The following is a 20,019-nucleotide window of genomic DNA, read 5'->3' on the forward strand; positions in this document are numbered from 1 at the left end:
GGGCCCGCCAGGCTTCCGCGGACTTCGGTCAAAAGGAGCTGTCCTGGGGGCGCCGCCGCCGAGCCACCCCTCACTGGCGCCTCCCGACGGCCGACGGAGTCCCACTTCGCTCGCTTGGCCTCGTTAACCCGCAGCCACACTTTCCCCAGGCGTTCCGGCTCTCCAGCCTGGGCGCTTCCTGAGAGAACTTTCTCTCCGCCTTCAACTGTTTGGTGGGCAGAGCAGAGCTGAGCAGACCCGTCACAATCCACGTTCCTAATCCCTGGTCCCAGGGACCAGCCGGTACCCAGCTTCGGACGGTGCTCTCCGCCCAGACCTTGTTCCACTGGATCACTAGTTTCTTGGGGCCCAAAACGTACACGTTTACCTGCCTCTACCTCGTCCCGCACCGAGTCGGTGCCTAGAAACTGTCGACTAACCCGTCAGCACCCCTCCTCCCAGCCGGCTCTTGGGCTCCTGGGGCCGCGCGGCACTCACAGTCCTCCCTGACAGTCCAGCTCGCTTCTCCCCGCTCCCTAGAGGCTGGGGCGGGGAAGACGGCCGATTTGCCCAGGCCGCTAGAGTGACTCTGCAGCCCAGTGGACTGGCGCAGAGGCAGCTCTCGACCACAAGGTGTCAGCCTATCCTCACCATGGCGCGGGATCCCCTCCCACAGCCAAAGAAAAGAGGTGATTGTTTTGGGTGGAGAGTTAGCCAGACTCTGCAAACAGAAGGGCGGTGGAGAGCTGGGGGTGGGGCGGAGGTGCTGTGACTGGGAAGAAGTATCAGAAGCCTTGAGGCGCCAAGAGGTTTCGGTGTTTGCTCTGTTTCCCCTGCTGACTCCAAGGTTACACATTAACCCCTCTGGGGCTCCTTGGTCAACCCAGGCCTGATCGGTTTCTAGGTGAGAGCACGGAGTGTCCCGGCTGAGCGGTTTTCCCCCTTGCGCTCCCCTTTGCTCTCAGGGCAGCTTTGTCCGCCAGCCACACCGGCCTGAGCCAGACGGGGATTGAGGGGGGTGGTGCGTCATGAGGGGCCCTTCTAGTGGTCATCCCGCGTGGATAAGTTTGGGCACCCTTTCAAGGAGCTGAAGATAAACACTCCTTTTCTCACATTCCTCGCCCACTCAGAAATAGGGACGCTGTCCCTTAGCTCATCACCATCCTTCCTGCTTCCTTAACAGCTTTTATGGAGCTATGGAGCTCGTGATGAGCAGGAGGCGCCATGGAGAAACCTGAAATTAAACACACTTCTGATCAAGACCTTAATTGTATTAACCAGCCCCCTACCTCTGGGCAGAACCCTTGAACTCTTATCAGCCGAACGACCATCTTTCTCCCTCTCCCCGATTCTTTCAGGTAGCAGTCCACTTCCCTCCCATCTTCTCCCAAGGAGGGCCTCTCTAGTTAAGTGTTTAAGTCAGATTACTCTGCTGCAGCGGCAAGCGTTGTATGTGTGCTCTGGGGAATTGAGAGTGTTGACGAGCGCAGAGCTCACCAGTCGGGACAGCCCGGAAACCGTGTTGCATCCTCCCTAGGTGAATCAACTTACACAGCTCAGGGTTTCCCCGGTCCCTCCCTAGGCAAACACGAAACTAGCCTTGCACCCTGCCCACAGACCGAGAGTGCTGACTCGGTTCAGTTTTGGTAGTTGATCGTTTGCGTGCTAATGAGAATCTGCCGTGTACTTCGAAAACAGCGTGATGAGTGGGCAGAGTGGGGCAGAGAGAGATCCGTCCTTTCTTCCCACCCTCTCTTGGCCTGCGCGGGGAACCCCTCCGGTCTAAGGAAGAACTGCAAGGGCCGGATGCGGCCACGTGTGTAGGCAGTGGCTGGCACAGTGCTGACCTTTGCGGGGCGTGCCAAGAAATGGCATACCGCCCTATTCCTTGGACCCTAGAAGGCCGACTGCGGATCCGGACTGCAGGAAGTGTGCAAATGAGCAGAGACAAATAAGAGGCCGAACCAACACCTAGCTCCACTAGCTCCGCCCCGTAATTATCTTGAATGGCAGTGGGCGTGGTTCTAGAGAGGGCGGGTCCGCGCACGCGCTGCCTTTGGGTTTGGGGGTTCCGGAATTGTGACTCTGAGAAATGAGATGGAGAAGTACGAGCGGATCCGAGTGGTGGGCAGAGGTGCCTTCGGGTGAGCCAGGGCTCTGGGGGAGGAAAGCGCTTGGGGAGAGGGAAAATCAGCCCCCCAATTCTGACCTCAAAATCGCCGCCCGTGTAGCCCCGCCCCGAGGCGTGAGTGCCCACTCCGGGAAGCCCCTCCCAGGCTTCCGGTTCTAGTCCTGGTTGGGAAACTCCGCCTCCAAGGAGGTCACGCCCCCGGCTGGCCTTCTGGGCCCCCGCAGAGTTTGTTCTTTAATCCTGACTGATTCATTCAACAAATGCTGAGCATCTGCTATACTTGTCAGGTTTTCAGTGCTGGGTATACAGTTAAGACTTGGATTACTGTGATATTGAATGTTTGCCTTGGAGACGAACAGAGATCATTCTGTCATTTTTGAGATTGCATCCAAGTACTGCATTTCGGACTCTTTTGTTGACCATGATGGCTACTCCATTTCTTCTGAGGGATTCCTGCCCGCAGTAGTAGATATAATGGTCATCTGAGTTAAATTCACCCATTCCAGTCCATTTCAGTTTGCTGATTCCTAGAATGTCGACATTCACTCTTGCCATCTCGTTTGACCACTTCCAATTTGCCTTGATTCATGGACCTAACATTCCAGGTTCCTATGCAGTATTGCTCTTTACAGCATCAGACCTTGCTTCTATCACCAGTCACATCCACAGCTGGGTATTCTTTTTGCTTTGGCTCCATCCCTTCATTCTTTCTGGAGTTATTTCTCCACTGATCTCCAGTAGCATATTGGGCACCTACTGACCTGAGGAGTTTCTCTTTCAGTATCCTATCATTTTGCCTTTTCATACTATTCATGGGGTTCTCAAGGCAAGAATACTGAAGTGGTTTGCCATTCGCTTCTCCAGTGGACCACATTCTGTCAGATCTCTCCACCATGACCCGCCCATCTTGGGTTGCCTCACGGGCATGGCTTAGTTTCATTGAGTTAGACAAGGCTGTGGTCCTAGTGTGATTAGATTGACTAGTTTTCTGTGAGTATGGTTTCAGTGTGTCTGCCCTCTGATGCCCTCTTGCAACACCTACTGTCTTACTTGGGTTTCTCTTACCTTGGGCATGGGGTATCTCTTCACGGCTGCTCCAGCAAAGCGCAGCCAATGCTCCTTACCTTGGACGAGGGGTATCTTCTCACCGCCGCCCTCCCTGACCTTCAACGTGGAATAGCTCCTCTAGGCCCTCCTGTGCCCGTGCAGCCACAGCGTGGGGTTGGTCCTCCCGGCCACCGCCCCTGGCCTTGGGCCTGGGGGTGTGGGGGCGTGGGGGCGTGAGGTATCTCCTCCTGGCTGCTGCCCCTGACCTCGGACGCCGGGTATCTCCTCTTGGCCGCCACCCCTCCCCCGACCTCGGACGTGGGGTAGCTGACCTAGAGCCAGACATCCTGGAATGTGAAGTCAAGTGGGCCTTAGAAAGCATCACTACGAACAAAGCTAGTGGAGGTGATGGAATTCCAGTTGAGCTATTCCAAATCCTGAAAGATGATGCTGTGAAAGTGCTGCACTCAATATGCCAGCACATTTGGAAAACTCAGCAGTGGTCACAGGACTGGAAAAGGTCAGTTTTCATTCCAATCCCAAAGAAAGGCAATGCCAAAGAATGCTCAAACTACTGCACAATTGCACTCATCTCACATGCTAGTAAAGTAATGCTTAAAATTCTCCAAGCTAGGCTTCAGCAATATGTGAACCATGAACTTCCTGATGTTCAAGCTGGTTTTAGAAAAGGCAGAGGAACCAGAGATCAAATTGCCAACATCCGCTGGATCATGGAAAAAGCAAGAGAGTTCCAGAAAAACATCTATTTCTGCTTTATTGACTATGCCAAAGCCTTTGACTGTGTGGATCACAATAGACTGTGGAAAATTCTGAAAGAGATGGGCATACCAGACCACCTGATCTGCCTCTTGAGAAATTTGTATGCAGGTCAGGAAGCAACAGTTAGAACTGGACATGGAACAACAGACTGGTTCCAAATAGGAAAAGGAGTACGTCAAGCTGTATATTGTCACCCTGTTTATTTAACTTATATGCAGAGTACATCATGAGAAACACTGGACTGGAAGAAACACAAGCTGGAATCAAGATTGCCGGGAGAAATATCAATAACCTCAGATATGCAGATGACACCACCCTTATGGCAGAAAGTGAAGAGGAACTCAAAAGCCTCTTGATGAAAGTGAAAGTGGAGAGTGAAAAAGTTGGCTTAAAGCTCAACATTCAGAAAACTAAGATCATGGCATCCGGTCCCATCACTTTATGGGAAATAGATGGGGAAACAGTGGAAACAGTGTCAGACTTTATTTTTCTGGGCTCCAAAATCACTGCAGATGGTGACTGCAGCCATGAAATTAAAAGACGCTTCCTCCTTGGAAGGAAAGTTATGACCAACCTAGATAGCGTATTCAAAAGCAGAGACATTACTTTGCCAACAAAGGTTCGTCTAGTCAAGGCTATGGTTTTTCCTGTGGCCATGTATGGATGTGAGAGTTGGACTGTGAAGAAGGCTGAGCGCCGAAGAATTGATGCTTTTGAACTGTGGTGTTGGAGAAGACTCTTGGGAGTCCCTTGGACTGCAAGGAGATCCAACCAGTCCATTCTAAGGGAGATCAGCCCTGGGATTTCTTTGGAAGGAATGATGCTAAAGCTGAAACTCCAGTACTTTGGCCACCTCATGCGAAGAGTTGACTCATTGGAAAAGACTCTGATGCTGGGAGGGATTGGGGGCAGGAGGAGAAGGGGACGACAGAGGATGAGATGGCTGGATGGCATCACTGACTTGATGGACATGAGTCTGAGTGAACTCCGGGAATTGGTGATGGACAGGGAAGCCTGGCGTGCTGCAATTCATGGGATCGCAAAGAGTCGGACAGGACTGAGCGACTGATCTGATCTGATACAGTTAAGACCAAAACAGGCGTGGTCTTCTCCTTCTTGGAGCTTACATACTACCGGAAAATTATACTATAAACAGGCCATTGTTAAAGCAGTGATTAACAAACTGTGAGAATAGAGTACAACACGAGGGAGTGTTCATTTGGGATGGTTAAGGAAAAGTTCTCTGAGAGGTGAAATTTAAAATCAAAACTTGAGGAATGAGGATTGATACGTAGTGAAAAAAGCAAAGCTTCTCAGGCTAAGGAAACAGCTTTTGCTAACGTCCTCACGTGGGAAAGAATTCAGAATATTCAAGGAACTGAGAAGAAGACTAATGTCATTGGAATGTAATGGGCAAGGTAAATAATGGAATAAAATGTGATTGTCACAGAGGGCGGGAACCAGATTATGGCCTTGTGTGTGTGTGCGTGCTAAGTCACTTTAGTGACTTTAGTTCCACCCTGTGCGACCCCATGGACTGTGGCCCGCCAGGCTCCTCTGTTCATGGATTCTCCAGGCAAGAATACTGGAGTGGGTTGCCATGTCCTCCTTCAGGGGATCTTCCAGACTCAGGGATCCAACCCGCAGCTAACTCCTGCATCTCCTGAGTTGCAGGCAGATTGTTTACTGCTGAGCCACCTGGGAAGCCCCTATGGCCTTGTAGGCAGAGGTAAAGAAGTTGAATTTATTTACTTAGGGTGTCAAGGAAAAGAGATTTAAGCAAAGGAATGGTCTTGATTTGATTTGCATTTTTACAATGTCACTGATTCTGCCAGTGGAATTTAGATTTGAGGTGACAACAGGGAAAAGGACCATTTGAAGTCTAGTGTAGTATTTTAGGCAAGAAATGATGATTTGGTCAAGGATTATAGCAGAAGACACAGAAAAATGGATGGGTTCACAATATTTTGGAGGTAGTAGAAACAGCGTTTACAGATATGTTAGTGTGAAATGGAAGAAAAATTCTGGCATGATTTTCGGGTGTCTGATTTTAATAACTAGTGGATGGTGTTATCATTTACTGAGACGGGAGAAACTGAGGAAGGAAAAGTTTTGAGGTCAGGGATCAAGAGTTTTGTATTTGTTACATTTTAGAATGCTTGTGGGCCATTCAGGTAGAGATACAAAACAGATAGTTGAATATGTAAGTCTGAGGCTCAGAGGAGATGTGTGAGCTGGAGATAGACATTTGATACTTAGACAATCCTTCATTCAGCAGATACTTGTAGAGCTCTTACTAAGTGCTGGGGTATGCACTAGGCTATGCAGTGGGGCTATAGTGGTGAAGGAGAAAGAACAAAACGCTGCTTTTATGAACACTGACGACAGAGTTGGAAGAAAATAATATAATGAATGGCTCCTGCTCACTGAGTATTTTTGATGTGCCAGGCGGTGTGCTGAGTGCAGAACTTTCATTTTCTTATTTGATCCTCTCAACTACCTTGTGAGATGACCCTTTTTTTCCCAGAACCTGATGTCACATAATTTAAGACCAGATAACTTGTAAGAGGAGGAGCCAAGATTTGAACCCAGGCAGTTAACTCCAGAGTCTGTGGGGACTTACTGAGACCAAGACTAACTTTACCTCATTGAGCCTATGGTGAAACTGAGTCCCAGATAAGTTAAAAGACTTGCCAAAGGTCTCGCACAGTTTGTGGTCTGTTCTCCCTACTCCTCATTCGTGTTCTGTGCACTTACTTAGATGACTTCTTAGTGTAGGCGCTTATTCCCCCATCCTAAGAAACATCCAGTCACCAGTCTGACCTGCTTGATATGTGGCTGGAGGCTCAGTCCCTACTCCTGTACTCCATGTCCTCAGGATTGTTCATCTGTGCTTGCGCAAAGCTGACCAGAAGCTGGTGATCATCAAGCAGATCCCTGTAGAGCAGATGACTAAGGAAGAGCGGCAGGCAGCCCAGAACGAGTGCCAGGTGCTCAAGCTGCTCAACCATCCCAACGTCATTGAGTACTACGAGAACTTCCTGGAGGACAAGGCTCTCATGATCGCCATGGAGTACGCACCAGGTGGGACAGCCTTCTTGCATTGGCCTGAGGGCCTCTCGCCACTGGGACAACCCCGATTCCCTCTTTGGAGTGGGCTTGGCTGAGGGTCTGAGGTATATAGAGTTCTGACCCCAGGCGTGTGACACCGGCAGACCTTCCTTGCCCTGTCTGGGCCTTTAGTTTCATAAAAGGAAAGACTGAAGCACAGAGAAGCCTGGGTCTTGACGAGTTCCCTGTGGCTGCAGGCGGCACCCTGGCCGAGTTCATCCAGAAACGCTGTAACTCCCTGCTGGAGGAGGAGACCATCCTGCACTTCTTCGTGCAGATCCTGCTGGCGCTGCATCACGTCCACAGCCACCTCATCCTGCACCGGGATCTCAAAACCCAAAACATCCTTCTCGATAAACACCGCATGGTCGTCAAGATCGGCGACTTTGGCATCTCCAAGATCCTTAGCAGCAAGAGCAAGGCCTACACGGTGCCTGGCGTGGAGGGGCCTTCAAGGGTGCTGGAGGTTTTGGGGGGCCAGATCTACTTGGCATCTCTGTCTCCACCCCGGCACCCCCAAGATCTTGGCCCCTGGGTCCCTGGCTCGGTGGTCCCGCAGGAGTAAACACTTTGGCCTGCTTTGGAGGGACACTGTCTCTAAGTGGGCTTTGGGGCTGTAGCCTTGGTCCTCCCACTCCGGCTCTAATAGCAGCTCCCCTCCTGCAGGTGGTGGGTACTCCCTGCTACATTTCCCCAGAACTGTGTGAGGGCAAGCCCTACAACCAGAAGAGTGACATCTGGGCCCTGGGCTGTGTCCTCTATGAGTTGGCCAGCCTCAAGAGGGCCTTCGAGGCTGCGGTGAGTAAGTCCCCTGAAGGAGAACAGCTGGGAAATCCCTCCCTCTGTCTCCTGAAGTCCGTGGCCCCAAGCACCATTATGTCTCTCTCTTCAAGCTGGTTGGTGGGTTACTCCAGGCCTGGGCTGCACCTCCTCTCACACTGTGGGTTCCTGAGGGTAGGGTGTGTGTCCTCCCTTAAACTGGAGACTCCTGAGGGTAGGACTCTCCCATCAGATAAGGGACTTTCCTAAGGGCAGGACTTGAGTTTTCCCCAACAGGCAGCCAGTGGACAGGGCTGCAGCTCCCCGTCAGAGGTTCTTGAAAGCCGGGTTTGGTTCCCCTATCCTCCTAGGAGTCCCCTTACCACACCCAAGGCTTCCAAGTGAGTGCAGGGCTGCGAGCACCCCACCAGGCTAGGGGCTAGAGCTGGGGTGCTACTGATTTAAGAGCCTGGCTGAGGCTCCCCTGCCTTCACAGAACCTGCCAGCGCTGGTACTAAAGATCATGAGCGGTACCTTCGCGCCCATCTCTGACCGATACAGCCCGGAGCTGCGCCAGCTGGTTCTGAGTCTGCTCAGCCTGGAACCCGCCCAGCGGCCGCCGCTCAGCCACATCATGGCGCAGCCCCTCTGCATCCGGGCGCTCCTCAACCTGCACACGGACCTGGGCAGTGTCCGCATGCGGAGGCCGGTGCAGCGAGGGGGGCGGGAGGGGGCCCTGGGAAGCAGGGGTTGGGGGGCACCCAGGGGAGGTCTGGGGCAGAGGGGTGCTCTGGGCCAGTCCTCTCTGCCTTAGTCTGGGATCGTCAGGGAGGGTCCTTGTCCTGATGCCCACCGCATCTGTCCCACAGGGCAGAGAAGCCCTTGGCCACTGGGCCACCCATGACCCCGGGCAGTACAGGAAGCAGGACCACCAGCGCCCGGTGCAGAGGTAAGTCGGGCGAGCGGGGCGACCACTGGGGTCCCTGCGGCGTTCGCACCTATGTAACGGGCCTGATGAGCTGTCCCCGCAGGCATCCCCCGGGGACCTGCACGGCCGGCCATCCCGCCACCGCTGTCGTCGGTGTACACGTGGGGCGGCGGGCTCAGCGCGCCACTCCGGCTGCCCATGCTCAACACGGAGGTGGTCCAGGTGGCAGCCGGGCGCACGCAGAAGGCCGGCGTCACTCGCTCCGGGCGCCTCATCCTTTGGGAGGTGAGCAGCCGGCAGGGGTAGGTCAGAACCGAGGGGACGCGGAGTGCGGAGCTGAGCGCTCAGGCCCCGCCCACGCCCTCCCCGGTCCCCTCGCAGGCCCCGCCCCTTGGCGCGGGAGGTGGCGCCCTCCTGCCCGGGGCGGTGGAGCAGCAGCAGCCCCAGTTCGTCTCCCGTTTCCTGGAGGGCCAGTCGGGTGTGACTATCAAGCACGTGGCCTGCGGGGACCTCTTCACCGCCTGCCTGACTGGTGAGCCGGTCAGAGCCCTCCCCTGTGGGGACTCAGCTTTAAGAAGGCCCCCAGAGCAATTTCCATCAATTGCCTGTCATTTGCTAATCACGCTTTTATCTTTCAGGAGGTGCTTTACTTACAGATCTCCCTTAACCTTCCTAGCTGACCTGGCAAGGCAGTTAGATTCCCATTTGACAGATCTGGAAACTAAGGCTCAGAAGCTGTCACTTGTTCAGAGTCACACACTTGGGGAAGAAAGAACCCTGTCCTTGATTCCCCTCACCCAGTTCTTCCAGCCCTAGCTGCCAACTAACATTTTCTCATTCCTCTAATCCAAGGTTGCATTGGTCTGTCTGGAAGAACAGCTTAAACTGTCTCCTTTTCCCTTTCCTCACTGCCCCCTTCCCCAGACCGAGGCATCATCATGACCTTTGGCAGTGGTAGCAACGGGTGCCTAGGCCATGGCGGCCTCAATGACATCAGCCAGGTGGGTTCTGCCTGCACCCTGGGGAGGAGGAAGTGGGGAGATGGCAAGGAGCCCACATCTGAGAGCTGACGCCCAGGTTGGGGGCAGGGGAATCCCCAGCAACCACGGTCCCAGTAGCTTCCAGGCTGCACCTGTTCTGGGCAACGTCTGGGGAAGTACAGAAAGACCAGGCTTCCCCAGTGGGTGCGGTACATGTGGGGGGTAGTTAAAGAGACAGCCACCTCACGAGAATCGGCAACTTCCAACTTCATCCTTAGGGGAAGTGTCGAAGCCTGGTGGCTAACCAGGCCCCTTGCCCAGTCTGCCCTTGCTTCCTCTCTCTCTCTCTCTCTAGCCCACCATTGTGGAGGCCCTGCTGGGCTATGAGATGGTGCAGGTGGCTTGTGGGGCCTCTCATGTGCTGGCCTTGTCCACTGAGCGAGAACTATTTGCTTGGGGCCGCGGAGATGGTGGTAAGCTTTCACTATGTTCCAGCCTTTGGAACCCCCCAGCCGTGGTTTCATAGCCATGAACCCCCTTCATAGCCATCTTCTATCCCATGGCCTGTTCCCTTGCCCTTCTTTTCTCTCCGATTCATTTGTTCACTCCACAAACCTTCGTTGTGCACCCACTATGCGCCCACCTTGTCCAGAGTGCTGGACAAGACGCATACGATGTCGATTCCTTCGGGCGCTCATGATGTCACGAGAGAGAGTTCATTTCTCCACCCATATTTGTTGTGATCCTCTCTGGGTCAGGCATCAGACTGGGCATTGAAACTAGAGACAGATGGGGTCCCTGTCCTCCTAGGGGACTCAGTCTAAGTGGAGGAGGGATCATAGAGGATATATCTCCAGCATGATAGAGGATAGACAGCTGCAGGGCTCCCCCGAAGGTCCAGAGGTGTGGGAACCCAAGGAATGGCAAGAGGCTCCACTTGGAGAAGACAGATTTGGTATCTGAACAGGGCCTTAAAGGAGGAATAGGATTTTGACCCACAGAGGGGCCAAGGATGGGCATTTCAGCCTGGGAAACAGCCTTCATTCATGCTGTCACCTCCTCTCCATGTGTCCTCTTTATCCTAGTATCATCAGTCCTAAAGCTCAGACAAGCCCAGTCCTGGTTTCTCCTTATAGGTCGGCTGGGACTAGGCACCAGGGAGTCCCACAGCTGCCCCCAGCAGGTACCCATGCCCCCAGGACAGGAAGCCCAGAGGGTTATATGTGGCATTGACTCCTCTGTGATCCTCACAGTGCCTGGCCAAGCCCTGGCCTGTGGGAGCAACAGGTAAGTGGGAGCAGCAGGTAATTAGGTGCATTAAGATGGTTAACCTCCCCACCCCCCCACCCCACCCCCACTCCCGCTTAGCTGCCAGGGTTCCATCTGTCACTGCCTACCTCCCACCAAGGATTAGAAGTGAGGAGGGCTTGAGTTCAATCCAGGGTGGGACCTGATCAACCCAACCTGCTATGAGTTCAGCCCAGAGAGGGGGCCTGTCCCCTGGTGCACCAGCTCCTGCCCAGATAGGTGAGGGGGAGGACAGTCTATATAAAGTATGTCAGTTGAACTGGCTCCTGGCTCTGTCCTCAGGTTCAACAAGCTGGGCCTGGACCACCTCTCCCTAGGGGAGGAGCCTGCCCTACACCAGCAAGTGGAGGAGGCCCTGAACTTCACTCCATTAGGTTCTGCACCCCTGGACCAGGAGCCCCTGCTGAGTGTGGATTTGGGCACTGCTCATTCAGCTGCTGTAACTGGTAAGCGGGACCTGGACACAGGAGGCCAAAGGCAGGCTATCTTGGCTTCCTTGGGCCCTTTTCTTCCTTACCCCTCTCTTCCCCTACAGCCTCTGGTGACTGCTACACTTTCGGCAGCAATCAGCATGGGCAGTTGGGTACCAATGCTCGCCGGGTCAGCCGGGCACCCTGTCAAGTCCAGGGCCTCCAGGGCATCAAGATAGCGATGGTGGCCTGTGGGGATGCCTTCACTGTTGCCATTGGGGCAGGTGATCAATGGACATTATGGGGACAGATGAGAGTGTGGGCAGACCCTTGGGCAGTGGGGGGTTATGCTTAGGGCTGCTGAACTCAGCAACCCCATGTGGGGGCTGGTAGGGCAATCTAGGAGGCTAGCTCCTTGCTAAACTCTGTCCTTGTCCCATTGCTTTCCTTGGGATTCTCTTTGGCAGAAGGTGAAGTGTACTCCTGGGGCAAAGGGGCCCGAGGTCGCCTGGGAAGGAGAGATGAGGACGCCGCACTCCCTAGGCCAGTGCAGCTGGATGAGACCCAGCCCTACACAGTGACCTCTGTGTCCTGTTGCCATGGCAACACTCTCCTGGCTATCCGCCGTGAGTTATAACTTCACCCTCACCCACACAAGGGTTAACCCAGCTGGCTCCTGCCCATACTCGCATCCCCAGTGGTCACACCCCAAATTGCTAAAAGCATCTTCAGCTCCCAGATAAATGAAAGCAGAAGCTGCAGGGCCAAAGTGAGCTCCCAGGGTGGGCAAGGGTAGGCACTTCTTGGGCCTCACTGAAGGGCTGCCCCCTCTGCTCCCTGGGGATCAAACACATTCTTTCTCCTCCAGCCCTCAAGTCCAGTTTCCATTTGAACCTCTCTTTCTGGGCCTGGCAGGGTCCAGAGTCCAGGGCCCTGTGTGGGAGAGTGGAGGGAGCTAAGGCTTGCTGGAGGCACTGCTCTCTGGGAGGCTGCAGGGATTTCTCTTTTGTATTCCCCAGCTGTCACGGATGAGCCAGTCCCCCCTTGACACACCTGGATACACTGCTGGGTACCCTGATATTGCTTCTCCTGTGAATGGTCTTGAAAAGTGCAGGCGCCACACTGGATTTTATCATCAGTGGGGTATAAGGACCAGTAAAACCCCTGCTCTGCTTTTGGCTCTGGATATGGGCTTCCCTGGTGGCTCGGTTCGATCCCTGGGTCGGGGAGGTCTCCTGGAGTAGGAACTGGCAACCCACTCCAGTATTCTTGCCAGGAAAATCCCCTGGACAGAGGAGCTTAGCGAGCTCCTACAGGGCTACAGTCCATGGGGTCACAAAGAATTGGGACACGACTTAGCGACTAGACAACAACAAATGTAAAACTCAACCCACCCAACTCCCCCAGCATCCTAGTTTCCCCTCCCCACCCCTTCTTATCTTTAGTTAATGTCCCCAGGGTTCAGTCTGGCTAGAGCTGGAGGCCAGAGTGACTTTAGGAAGCAGGGTGGTCTCCGGAGCCTCTGCAGAAAAAGGCTGGAGGTGGCTGTGTGGCGCCACCCAGACCCTGCCCATTCCCCCAGTTAGAAAGTAAGTCCCTGGTGTCTATTGGGAGAGCAGCGCCGTGCTTTGGACTAGCGCAAGCTGGGGCCTGCCTGGACTGGCCATTCCAGCGACCTAGCCCCTGCATCGCCCGGGGCAGGGAGGTCCCAGGAGCGCTGCCTCCCGCCCCCACTCCTATATCCAGAGGCAGGGGGTTACATAATTTTTGAGTGCCTCCCTTCCCCTGCGGGAGTGCATGGGCTGCAGTACACTCCATGCCAGTCCCCCAAAGCAGGTTGGGAGAAGGGGTAGCTGGCTGGACCAGACTAGTTTCCCAGATGACTGGGAGGTAGCGCCAATAAAAAAAAAAAAAAAACAGCTGCCTGCCTAGAGTGTGGTCTCTTCAGGGGTGGGGGCGGCCACCCCAGGGCTGGGCTGGGCTTGATCTGGGCAGCAGAGCCGCGGTCAAGGGAGGAATGTGGGCGCAGCCTGAGGCTGGGGCCGAGGTTCCTCTGGCGCGGGGCCCAGCCCGGCCTCCCTGCCCAGCTGGACTCCCCGGATCTGGTTGCTATGCTTCAGCTGCCTAGCACCTGGAGGCTAGAGCCCCGGGCCCCTGGGCGACACGTGGCCCCCGAGACCGAGCTGTTGACTCCGGAGAAGCGAATCTTTGTGGCGTGGCCCGGCCAGTCCCCCGAGGCCCTCCGTCCCATCCAGCGTCCGAGCTCCTTCCGACCTCCCCAGCCCTGGAGAGAAGCGGGGCCTCGGTTTTTCTTTCCCAGGGGAAGGGGGAACCCCTGCTCCTCGGCGGTGGCAAGTCTGGCAGAGCGCCGACCCCGAAGCCGCCGGCCGGCCGGGTGGGTGGGGAGCGCGGCGGAGAGGGCGCTAGGACCGCGCGGGCGCAGCCCCGCCCCCTCTTCCGGCGGGCGGGCTCAGGGGCCGCGAGCGGGCCCCGGCCGCCAGTCGGCGCCGCCCGGAGCCGGGAGCGCGGCCGGAGCGAGGCACGGGCTGTGGGGCCTTCGCGCACCCGGCCCCGCTCGCCCGTGCCCGCCCGCCATGCCCGGCTTCGACTACAAGTTCCTGGAGAAGCCCAAGCGGCGGCTGCTTTGCCCGCTGTGCGGGAAGCCCATGCGTGAGCCCGTGCAGGTTTCTACCTGCGGCCACCGCTTCTGCGACACCTGCCTGCAGGAGTTCCTCAGGTGCGGCCGGGGGCGGGGGGAGCGGGGACGGCCGGCCGGCGGGGACGGGAGACGCTGCCCCGGGAGGGCCGGGGCCGGGAGCATGCCGGCTCTTTGTCTGTGCCGCGGCTCGGTGACCTCAGGGGTGCCCACCGTGACGTCACGGGGCTGCGGTGACGTCACGCCCCGAGGGAGGGCCACCCCCCCACGCATGAATCCGTCGGGTCCCGCGTGCCACGCGCCGGGTGGGACGAATCCCGTGCCTTCCCGCGGGGTGGAGGTGGGAAAGGACGCCCTTCCTGACCTGCGGCCGGCCCTTCCCCCTCACCTGAGAGCTAGAGCGGCCTCAGCCTTGAACTTTGAGTCCTTCTGGGAAGAGGAAGACTAAACCCTCTGTTCCTCGCGGAGCCTTAAGCCTCCGGAGTTTTCACCCATCTAAGCCCTTCTCATCTTTCGATGTTCCCAGAACGGCAGCTATTGTTCTCCCATTTCACAGATTCAAAGAAAAAATGCGACTTGCCCACGGGTCGCGCAACAACCTACAGGCGCACAAGTACCTAACTGGGAGGGGGGTGTCAGCGCGGGCCGTTTGTGCTCGAACGATAGGGGAAGGACTGTGACGCCCCGATCTTCAGTGAAGCAGGAGCCCGTTGTTGGGTGCCCCTGGGGGTCTTGGGTACGGCGGGTAGTCTGGATCGTTAGGGAGGGCCCCGCACCCCGCCGTCTCCCGCCCCTGCTCATCAGTCCCTCGGCTCTTGGGCCCTCATCGAGTTCTGGGCGCCCTGAGCTGTCCTGAGTCTCCAGCCCGCGCTGGGAACTGCACCGTCCGGGACGTGGGGAGGCCGGAAGAGGGAGCCCGGGTCTTGGGGTCGTCCCCCGAGGGCCCCGGGGAAGGTGGGCCAGCCGCTGCCTTGTGTCAGGAGGCTGTATACTGAGGGTTCGCGGGGCACAGGCTGCGAGAGCACCTCCGGGGCTCGTGCCTGAAAGGCTCCCTGCCTCCGTCCTCCGCGGCCCCTAGCCCTGCGATCTCCGCAGGCCCCTTTGTTTTGTTGTGCTCCCGGCTGCCTGGACCGGTCCTGCCCTCACATATGCTCCTGCTCGAGCCGCGGTGCGGGCCCCCTCCTCCTTTTCCCTCCCCTCCTCCCTTTCCCTCCCCTCCTCCCTCCTCCCGTCCGTTTACACACGCTCTCCTACCGACACACAGCCCCATTGTCTTCTCCCTAGCCCTTCCCCGGCCCTCTGGTTTCCAGATGAGGCCAGCTGAGCCTCCCCCCTTCCTCAGCTGACCCACCCTGCCTGCCTCGGGGGAGGATCGCGGGAGGGGGCTGTCAGGCTGGTTTCCCTCCCTTCTGCCCGTCTCGGCGGCTTCTGCCCCTCCCCCTCCCGGAAATCCCCTCTTCCTCTCCCCCAGCCCCTTCCCCCCATCCTGTCTTCTCCCCTGGGCTTGGGCCTCCACTGCACAGCCTAGAGCGCTCGGCCCCAGCCTCCCCCCACCCCGCGGCTCACTCCGAAGCCCGGGAAGGGAAGGGATGGTGGGACGGGCGCTGCCCCGCCCACCCTAACAGCTAGGGTGTCCGCCGTCCTGGGGGAACCTTTGTTCTGGCTGGGCCCCAAGCTGCCCAGGCTAATCTTATGCCTGAAGCCTGGGGACTTGCCTCAGCCCCCCTCCCTGACTCCAGAACCACGAAGTCAGCACATTCCTGAAGCAGCCAAGCAGACCCCCCCCCTCCCCCAGGCCCACCCCTTGTCCCCTGCTCTTGCCAGGGCTATTACTCAGGTTGGCCCAGGAAGGCTGGTTGCCCCGTGGGCATGGGCACACCTCCTCAGTGCCTGGGCATGTATTCGTCTGGGCATTGGCAGCATGGCCAGTAGTAGTCGTGGGATCAGGGGAGGAGATGGGTGCTAGAAATCCCTTGACCACACACAGGGAGCAGGGGACTGCCTTCGGCCTGCAAAGTGCCATCCTGGACAGGGGCGCTGTGTGGCCTCTGCTTCCACCTTTCGTCCTGGCCTGCCCTCCCACCTACCTACATACCTGACTCAGACTTGCCAGAAATGCCAGGCCTGAGGGCCTTCAGTCCTGCTGGGTGCGCCTTTGCCCTGCCTAGGCTGCGCCAGGCAGCAGTGACTGGTCCTGGCTGGGGTCAGCAAGGCCATGCTGGCAGGAGAAGGCATGCCACAGGTTCCTGGAGTGCTGACAACCTGGTGTGGGGTTGGTGAAGGACCCGAGGGCAGCGGACTGGGTCAGCAGGCTTCGGATGCCCACTGTGCAGTGAACAGAGTCTTGGCTGTGCTTGTCTGGCCAGTTTTTCTGGGACTAGCCTCTCTTCTGTGTGCAAGGTAGTAGAAACTGAGCTGTGGAATCAGGCAGGTGTATCCAGTTCACCTGGGAGCCCCAGTTCTTTCATCTGCCAAATGGGAACACTGAGCCCTTCTGAGGCAGGTGGTGAGAATGGGGTGGGAGTGTAAACACAGGACCTTGGGGCATCCTCCTCCTCTTTGCTTTAGAAGACACACCCACCTAGGAGGAGGGGGAGGTGGAGTAAGGTGGCCCCAAGCTGACCTTTGCCCTGGGATGTTGGCTGGGCACCCTCATGGGGACTGGACAGCCCTGGCACTTAATCTCAGCCCATCTCACCCTCCCCTGTGAGCTTCCAGCCCAGCCAGTGAACATCAACCTGGGGGACTGGGTGGCTGGGCAGCCTGTTCCTTTCCCAATCCAGCTGCCGTCCTGGGGGGAGGGGTGCCAGCTGCCACCTGTTGGCCAAATGCTGCCTGAGGCAGCTGCCTCTGCCTCCGCTGGGCCCAGATCCCCCCTCCCCAGGACAGGAGCCGGGCTCTTCTGGGGGTCCTGGAGAAGTGGGTACCCTCAGGCCTCTACTTGCCCTCTCAGGTGAGGCTGCCTGGGAACCATCTGGTGACAGAGAGGCTGTTCTGGCTCGGAGTGGGGAGGGTGGCCCCGGGTCTCCCCTCCAGCTCTGTGACCCTGTCCCCTCCCCTTTCACAGTGAAGGAGTCTTCAAGTGCCCGGAGGACCAGCTTCCTCTGGACTATGCCAAGGTGAGTCCACCGTGCCAGGTACAGGCTCTTGCCGCCCTTGGTGGAGGCTGGAGCTGCTGCTGCAGCCAGTGGGCTCAGGGCCAATGTCAACCCAGTGCTGTGCGCCCCGACAAAGGTGGCCTGTTCCCTCCTACCAGGCCAGTTTGCAAATGAGGCCCGTGTTTGCCCTGGAGGGCGGGCACAATGCCCAGCTTGTGGGGGTGCACAGAGCTTCTCTGTGCCCACCAGAAGTGTTCCCCTCCTCTTTGGGTGGCTGGCCAGACCTGTGGCTGAGGGCCAGGACCCCTCTACGAGGGAGAAGGAAGCAGACGGTGTGGGGGCCGCCAGGGGCTGGGCAGGCTGACTGGCTGTCAACCCCAGAGGGAGCGCCCTGCGTAAGGGAATTGGGGAACCCAGAATCTGAGGCTGGAGCAGATTCCACCTGCTGCGCTCTGTATGCCTGGGCTTGAGGGGAGTTTAGCGGGAGGGAGGTTATTCCTGGCTCTGAGGAAGCCATCGAGCCTATGGGGGTGGGGGGGCGGGCTGGAGTGGGCGGGAACTGGGGACTTTCGCAGGCGCTGTCCCTGATCACTGCTCCTCGTGACCCCAGATCTACCCGGACCCAGAACTGGAGGTGCAGGTATTGGGCCTGTCTATTCGCTGCATCCATAGCGAGGAGGGCTGCCGCTGGAATGGCCCCCTTCGGCACCTACAGGTGAGCCTCTGCCCCGGGTGGCAGGACACACCCCGACCCCGGCAGGCACTAACTCAGCCCCTCCCACCAGGGCCACCTGAATACCTGCAGCTTCAACGTGGTGCCCTGCCCCAACCGCTGCCCCGCCAAGCTGAGCCGCCGAGACCTGCCTGCGCACCTGCAGCACGACTGCCCCAAGCGGCGGCTCAAGTGCGAGTTCTGCGGCTGCGACTTCAGCGGGGAGGCCTTCGAGGTGGGTGGGGCCTCGGGGAGGGGGCGGGGCACCCGGGGTCGGGGAGCCCTGAAGACTCAGCGGGCCGCCCCCGCCCCCGCGCCTCCACAGAGCCACGAGGGCGTGTGCCCGCAAGAGAGCGTGTACTGTGAGAACAAGTGTGGTGCCCGCATGATGCGGCGGCTGCTGGCCCAGCATGCCACCTCCGAGTGCCCCAAGCGCACCCAGCCTTGCACCTACTGCACCAAGGAGTTCGTCTTCGACACCATCCAGGTAGGCCCTTCCTGAGTCCGGGCGGAGTCCGCGGGACCAGGAGCAGGGAGTTGGGCCGCTGACTGCTCCGCTCTGCCTCTGGGCCATAGAGTCACCAGTACCAGTGCCCAAGGCTGCCTGTGCCGTGCCCCAACCAGTGTGGCGTGGGCACCGTGGCTCGGGAGGACCTGCCAGGCCACCTGAAGGACAGCTGTAGCACCGCCCTGGTGCTGTGCCCGTTCAAAGACTCCGGCTGCAAGCACAGGGTGAGATGCCTTTTTTCCTTCCCCTCAGCTCCCTTCTTGGTGCTTGAGACCTCAGACGTAGGCCCTGAGTGGTCCCTGCCGTGCTGCCCGGAAGGCCCAGTCCTTCCTCTGCTGGCCGGCTCCAGCCTTATTAGTGCCTTGTTTTCCCCATTCAGGGCTCGGTGCCCACTACCCTGTATCCACTCCTCCCCTCTCGCCTGAACTCGCCCCTACTCACTCTCCTCTCTTAACCCCATGGCCTGGGGCTTTGCCGACAGTGCCCTAAGCTGGCGATGGCACGGCACGTGGAGGAGAGTGTGAAGCCGCATCTGGCCATGATGTGTGCCCTGGTGAGCCGGCAGCGGCAGGAGCTGCAGGAGCTACGAAGAGAGCTGGAGGAGCTGTCGGTGGGCAGTGATGGCGTGCTCATCTGGAAGATTGGCAGTTACGGGCGCCGGCTCCAGGAGGCCAAAGCCAAGCCCAACCTCGAGTGCTTCAGCCCTGCCTTCTACACGCACAAGTACGGCTACAAGTTGCAGGTGTCTGCGTTCCTCAACGGCAATGGCAGTGGCGAGGGCACCCACCTCTCACTCTACATTCGCGTGCTGCCAGGTGCCTTTGACAATCTCCTCGAGTGGCCCTTCGCCCGCCGTGTGACCTTCTCCCTACTGGATCAGAGTGACCCTGGGCTGGCGAAGCCACAGCATGTCACTGAGACCTTTCACCCTGACCCAAACTGGAAGAATTTCCAAAAACCAGGCACTTGGCGGGGCTCCCTGGATGAGAGTTCTCTGGGCTTTGGTTACCCCAAGTTCATCTCCCACCAGGATATCCGCAAGCGAAACTATGTGCGGGATGATGCGGTCTTCATCCGTGCCTCTGTTGAATTGCCCCGAAAGATCCTCAGCTGAGAGCAGACCAAGCAGCAGGAGAAGGGGGGAGGGCAGTGACCTCCATCGGGCATGGCTGAGCCTGGAGAGGGGGCCGGACCCCCTTACAGCTGCTGCTGCTGCCGAGGCTCTGGTACCCCGTTCCCCCTCCCTCCTTCCCCACCACCCTCAGGTGCCTCCTATTGGTGCTTCATCTCTGACCTCGGGGAAGAGCAGATCTTAGGGTCATCAAGGGCTTGGAAACCAGCGAGCCCCCGGACCTGTCTCCTGGACAGGGCAGACACGCCTTGGTGCTGGCTACACTCTTCCAGGGACCGAGGTGCCTGCTGGTGCTATGTCCCAAGAGCCATAGGGGGGAGGGGGAGTTGGGAAACTGAGGGGGTAGTTAAAATAATCTTGAGATCAGATTTCTCTTATCCTTTCCCCAGCTGTGTCCCCTCTGGTTATTTATTTACTTAGTGCCAGGAGGGCACAGCGGGGAGCCCTGATTTTTAATAAATCCTGAATTGTATTTATTAA

At 57.6% G+C, this 20,019-nt stretch overlaps 2 protein-coding genes across 3 annotated transcripts; both read left to right on the forward strand.

The window, feature by feature from the left end:
* The first annotated feature begins 17 nt into the window (after positions 1-17).
* On the forward strand, positions 18-13,503 carry NEK8 (NIMA related kinase 8). Of its 2 annotated transcripts, XM_019982451.2 has the most exons (15): positions 626-2,123; positions 6,816-7,021; positions 7,246-7,478; positions 7,715-7,846; positions 8,304-8,512; positions 8,677-8,756; positions 8,839-9,020; positions 9,117-9,267; positions 9,660-9,736; positions 10,071-10,188; positions 10,852-11,002; positions 11,306-11,469; positions 11,559-11,717; positions 11,901-12,059; positions 12,453-13,500. In XM_019982451.2, the coding sequence occupies exons 1-15, from the start codon at positions 2,077-2,079 to the stop codon at positions 12,479-12,481; spliced, it is 2,097 nt and encodes a 698-aa protein (XP_019838010.1). In that variant the 5' UTR covers positions 626-2,076; the 3' UTR covers positions 12,482-13,500. The 2 variants fall into 2 exon arrangements, with proteins under 2 accessions (XP_070628859.1, XP_019838010.1); XM_070772758.1 differs by lacking the exon at positions 11,559-11,717 and having other exon boundaries at positions 18-2,123; positions 12,453-13,503.
* A 415-nt stretch (positions 13,504-13,918) lies between these two features.
* TRAF4 (TNF receptor associated factor 4) lies at positions 13,919-20,019 on the forward strand. The gene is made up of 7 exons (XM_019981612.2): positions 13,919-14,170; positions 17,157-17,208; positions 17,798-17,902; positions 17,973-18,134; positions 18,225-18,386; positions 18,476-18,631; positions 18,889-20,019. The coding sequence occupies exons 1-7, from the start codon at positions 14,028-14,030 to the stop codon at positions 19,519-19,521; spliced, it is 1,413 nt and encodes a 470-aa protein (XP_019837171.2). The 5' UTR covers positions 13,919-14,027; the 3' UTR covers positions 19,522-20,019.

This window comes from Bos indicus, chromosome 19, assembly GCF_029378745.1.
Source record: "Bos indicus isolate NIAB-ARS_2022 breed Sahiwal x Tharparkar chromosome 19, NIAB-ARS_B.indTharparkar_mat_pri_1.0, whole genome shotgun sequence".
NCBI classification, from domain to species: Eukaryota; Metazoa; Chordata; class Mammalia; order Artiodactyla; family Bovidae; genus Bos; species Bos indicus.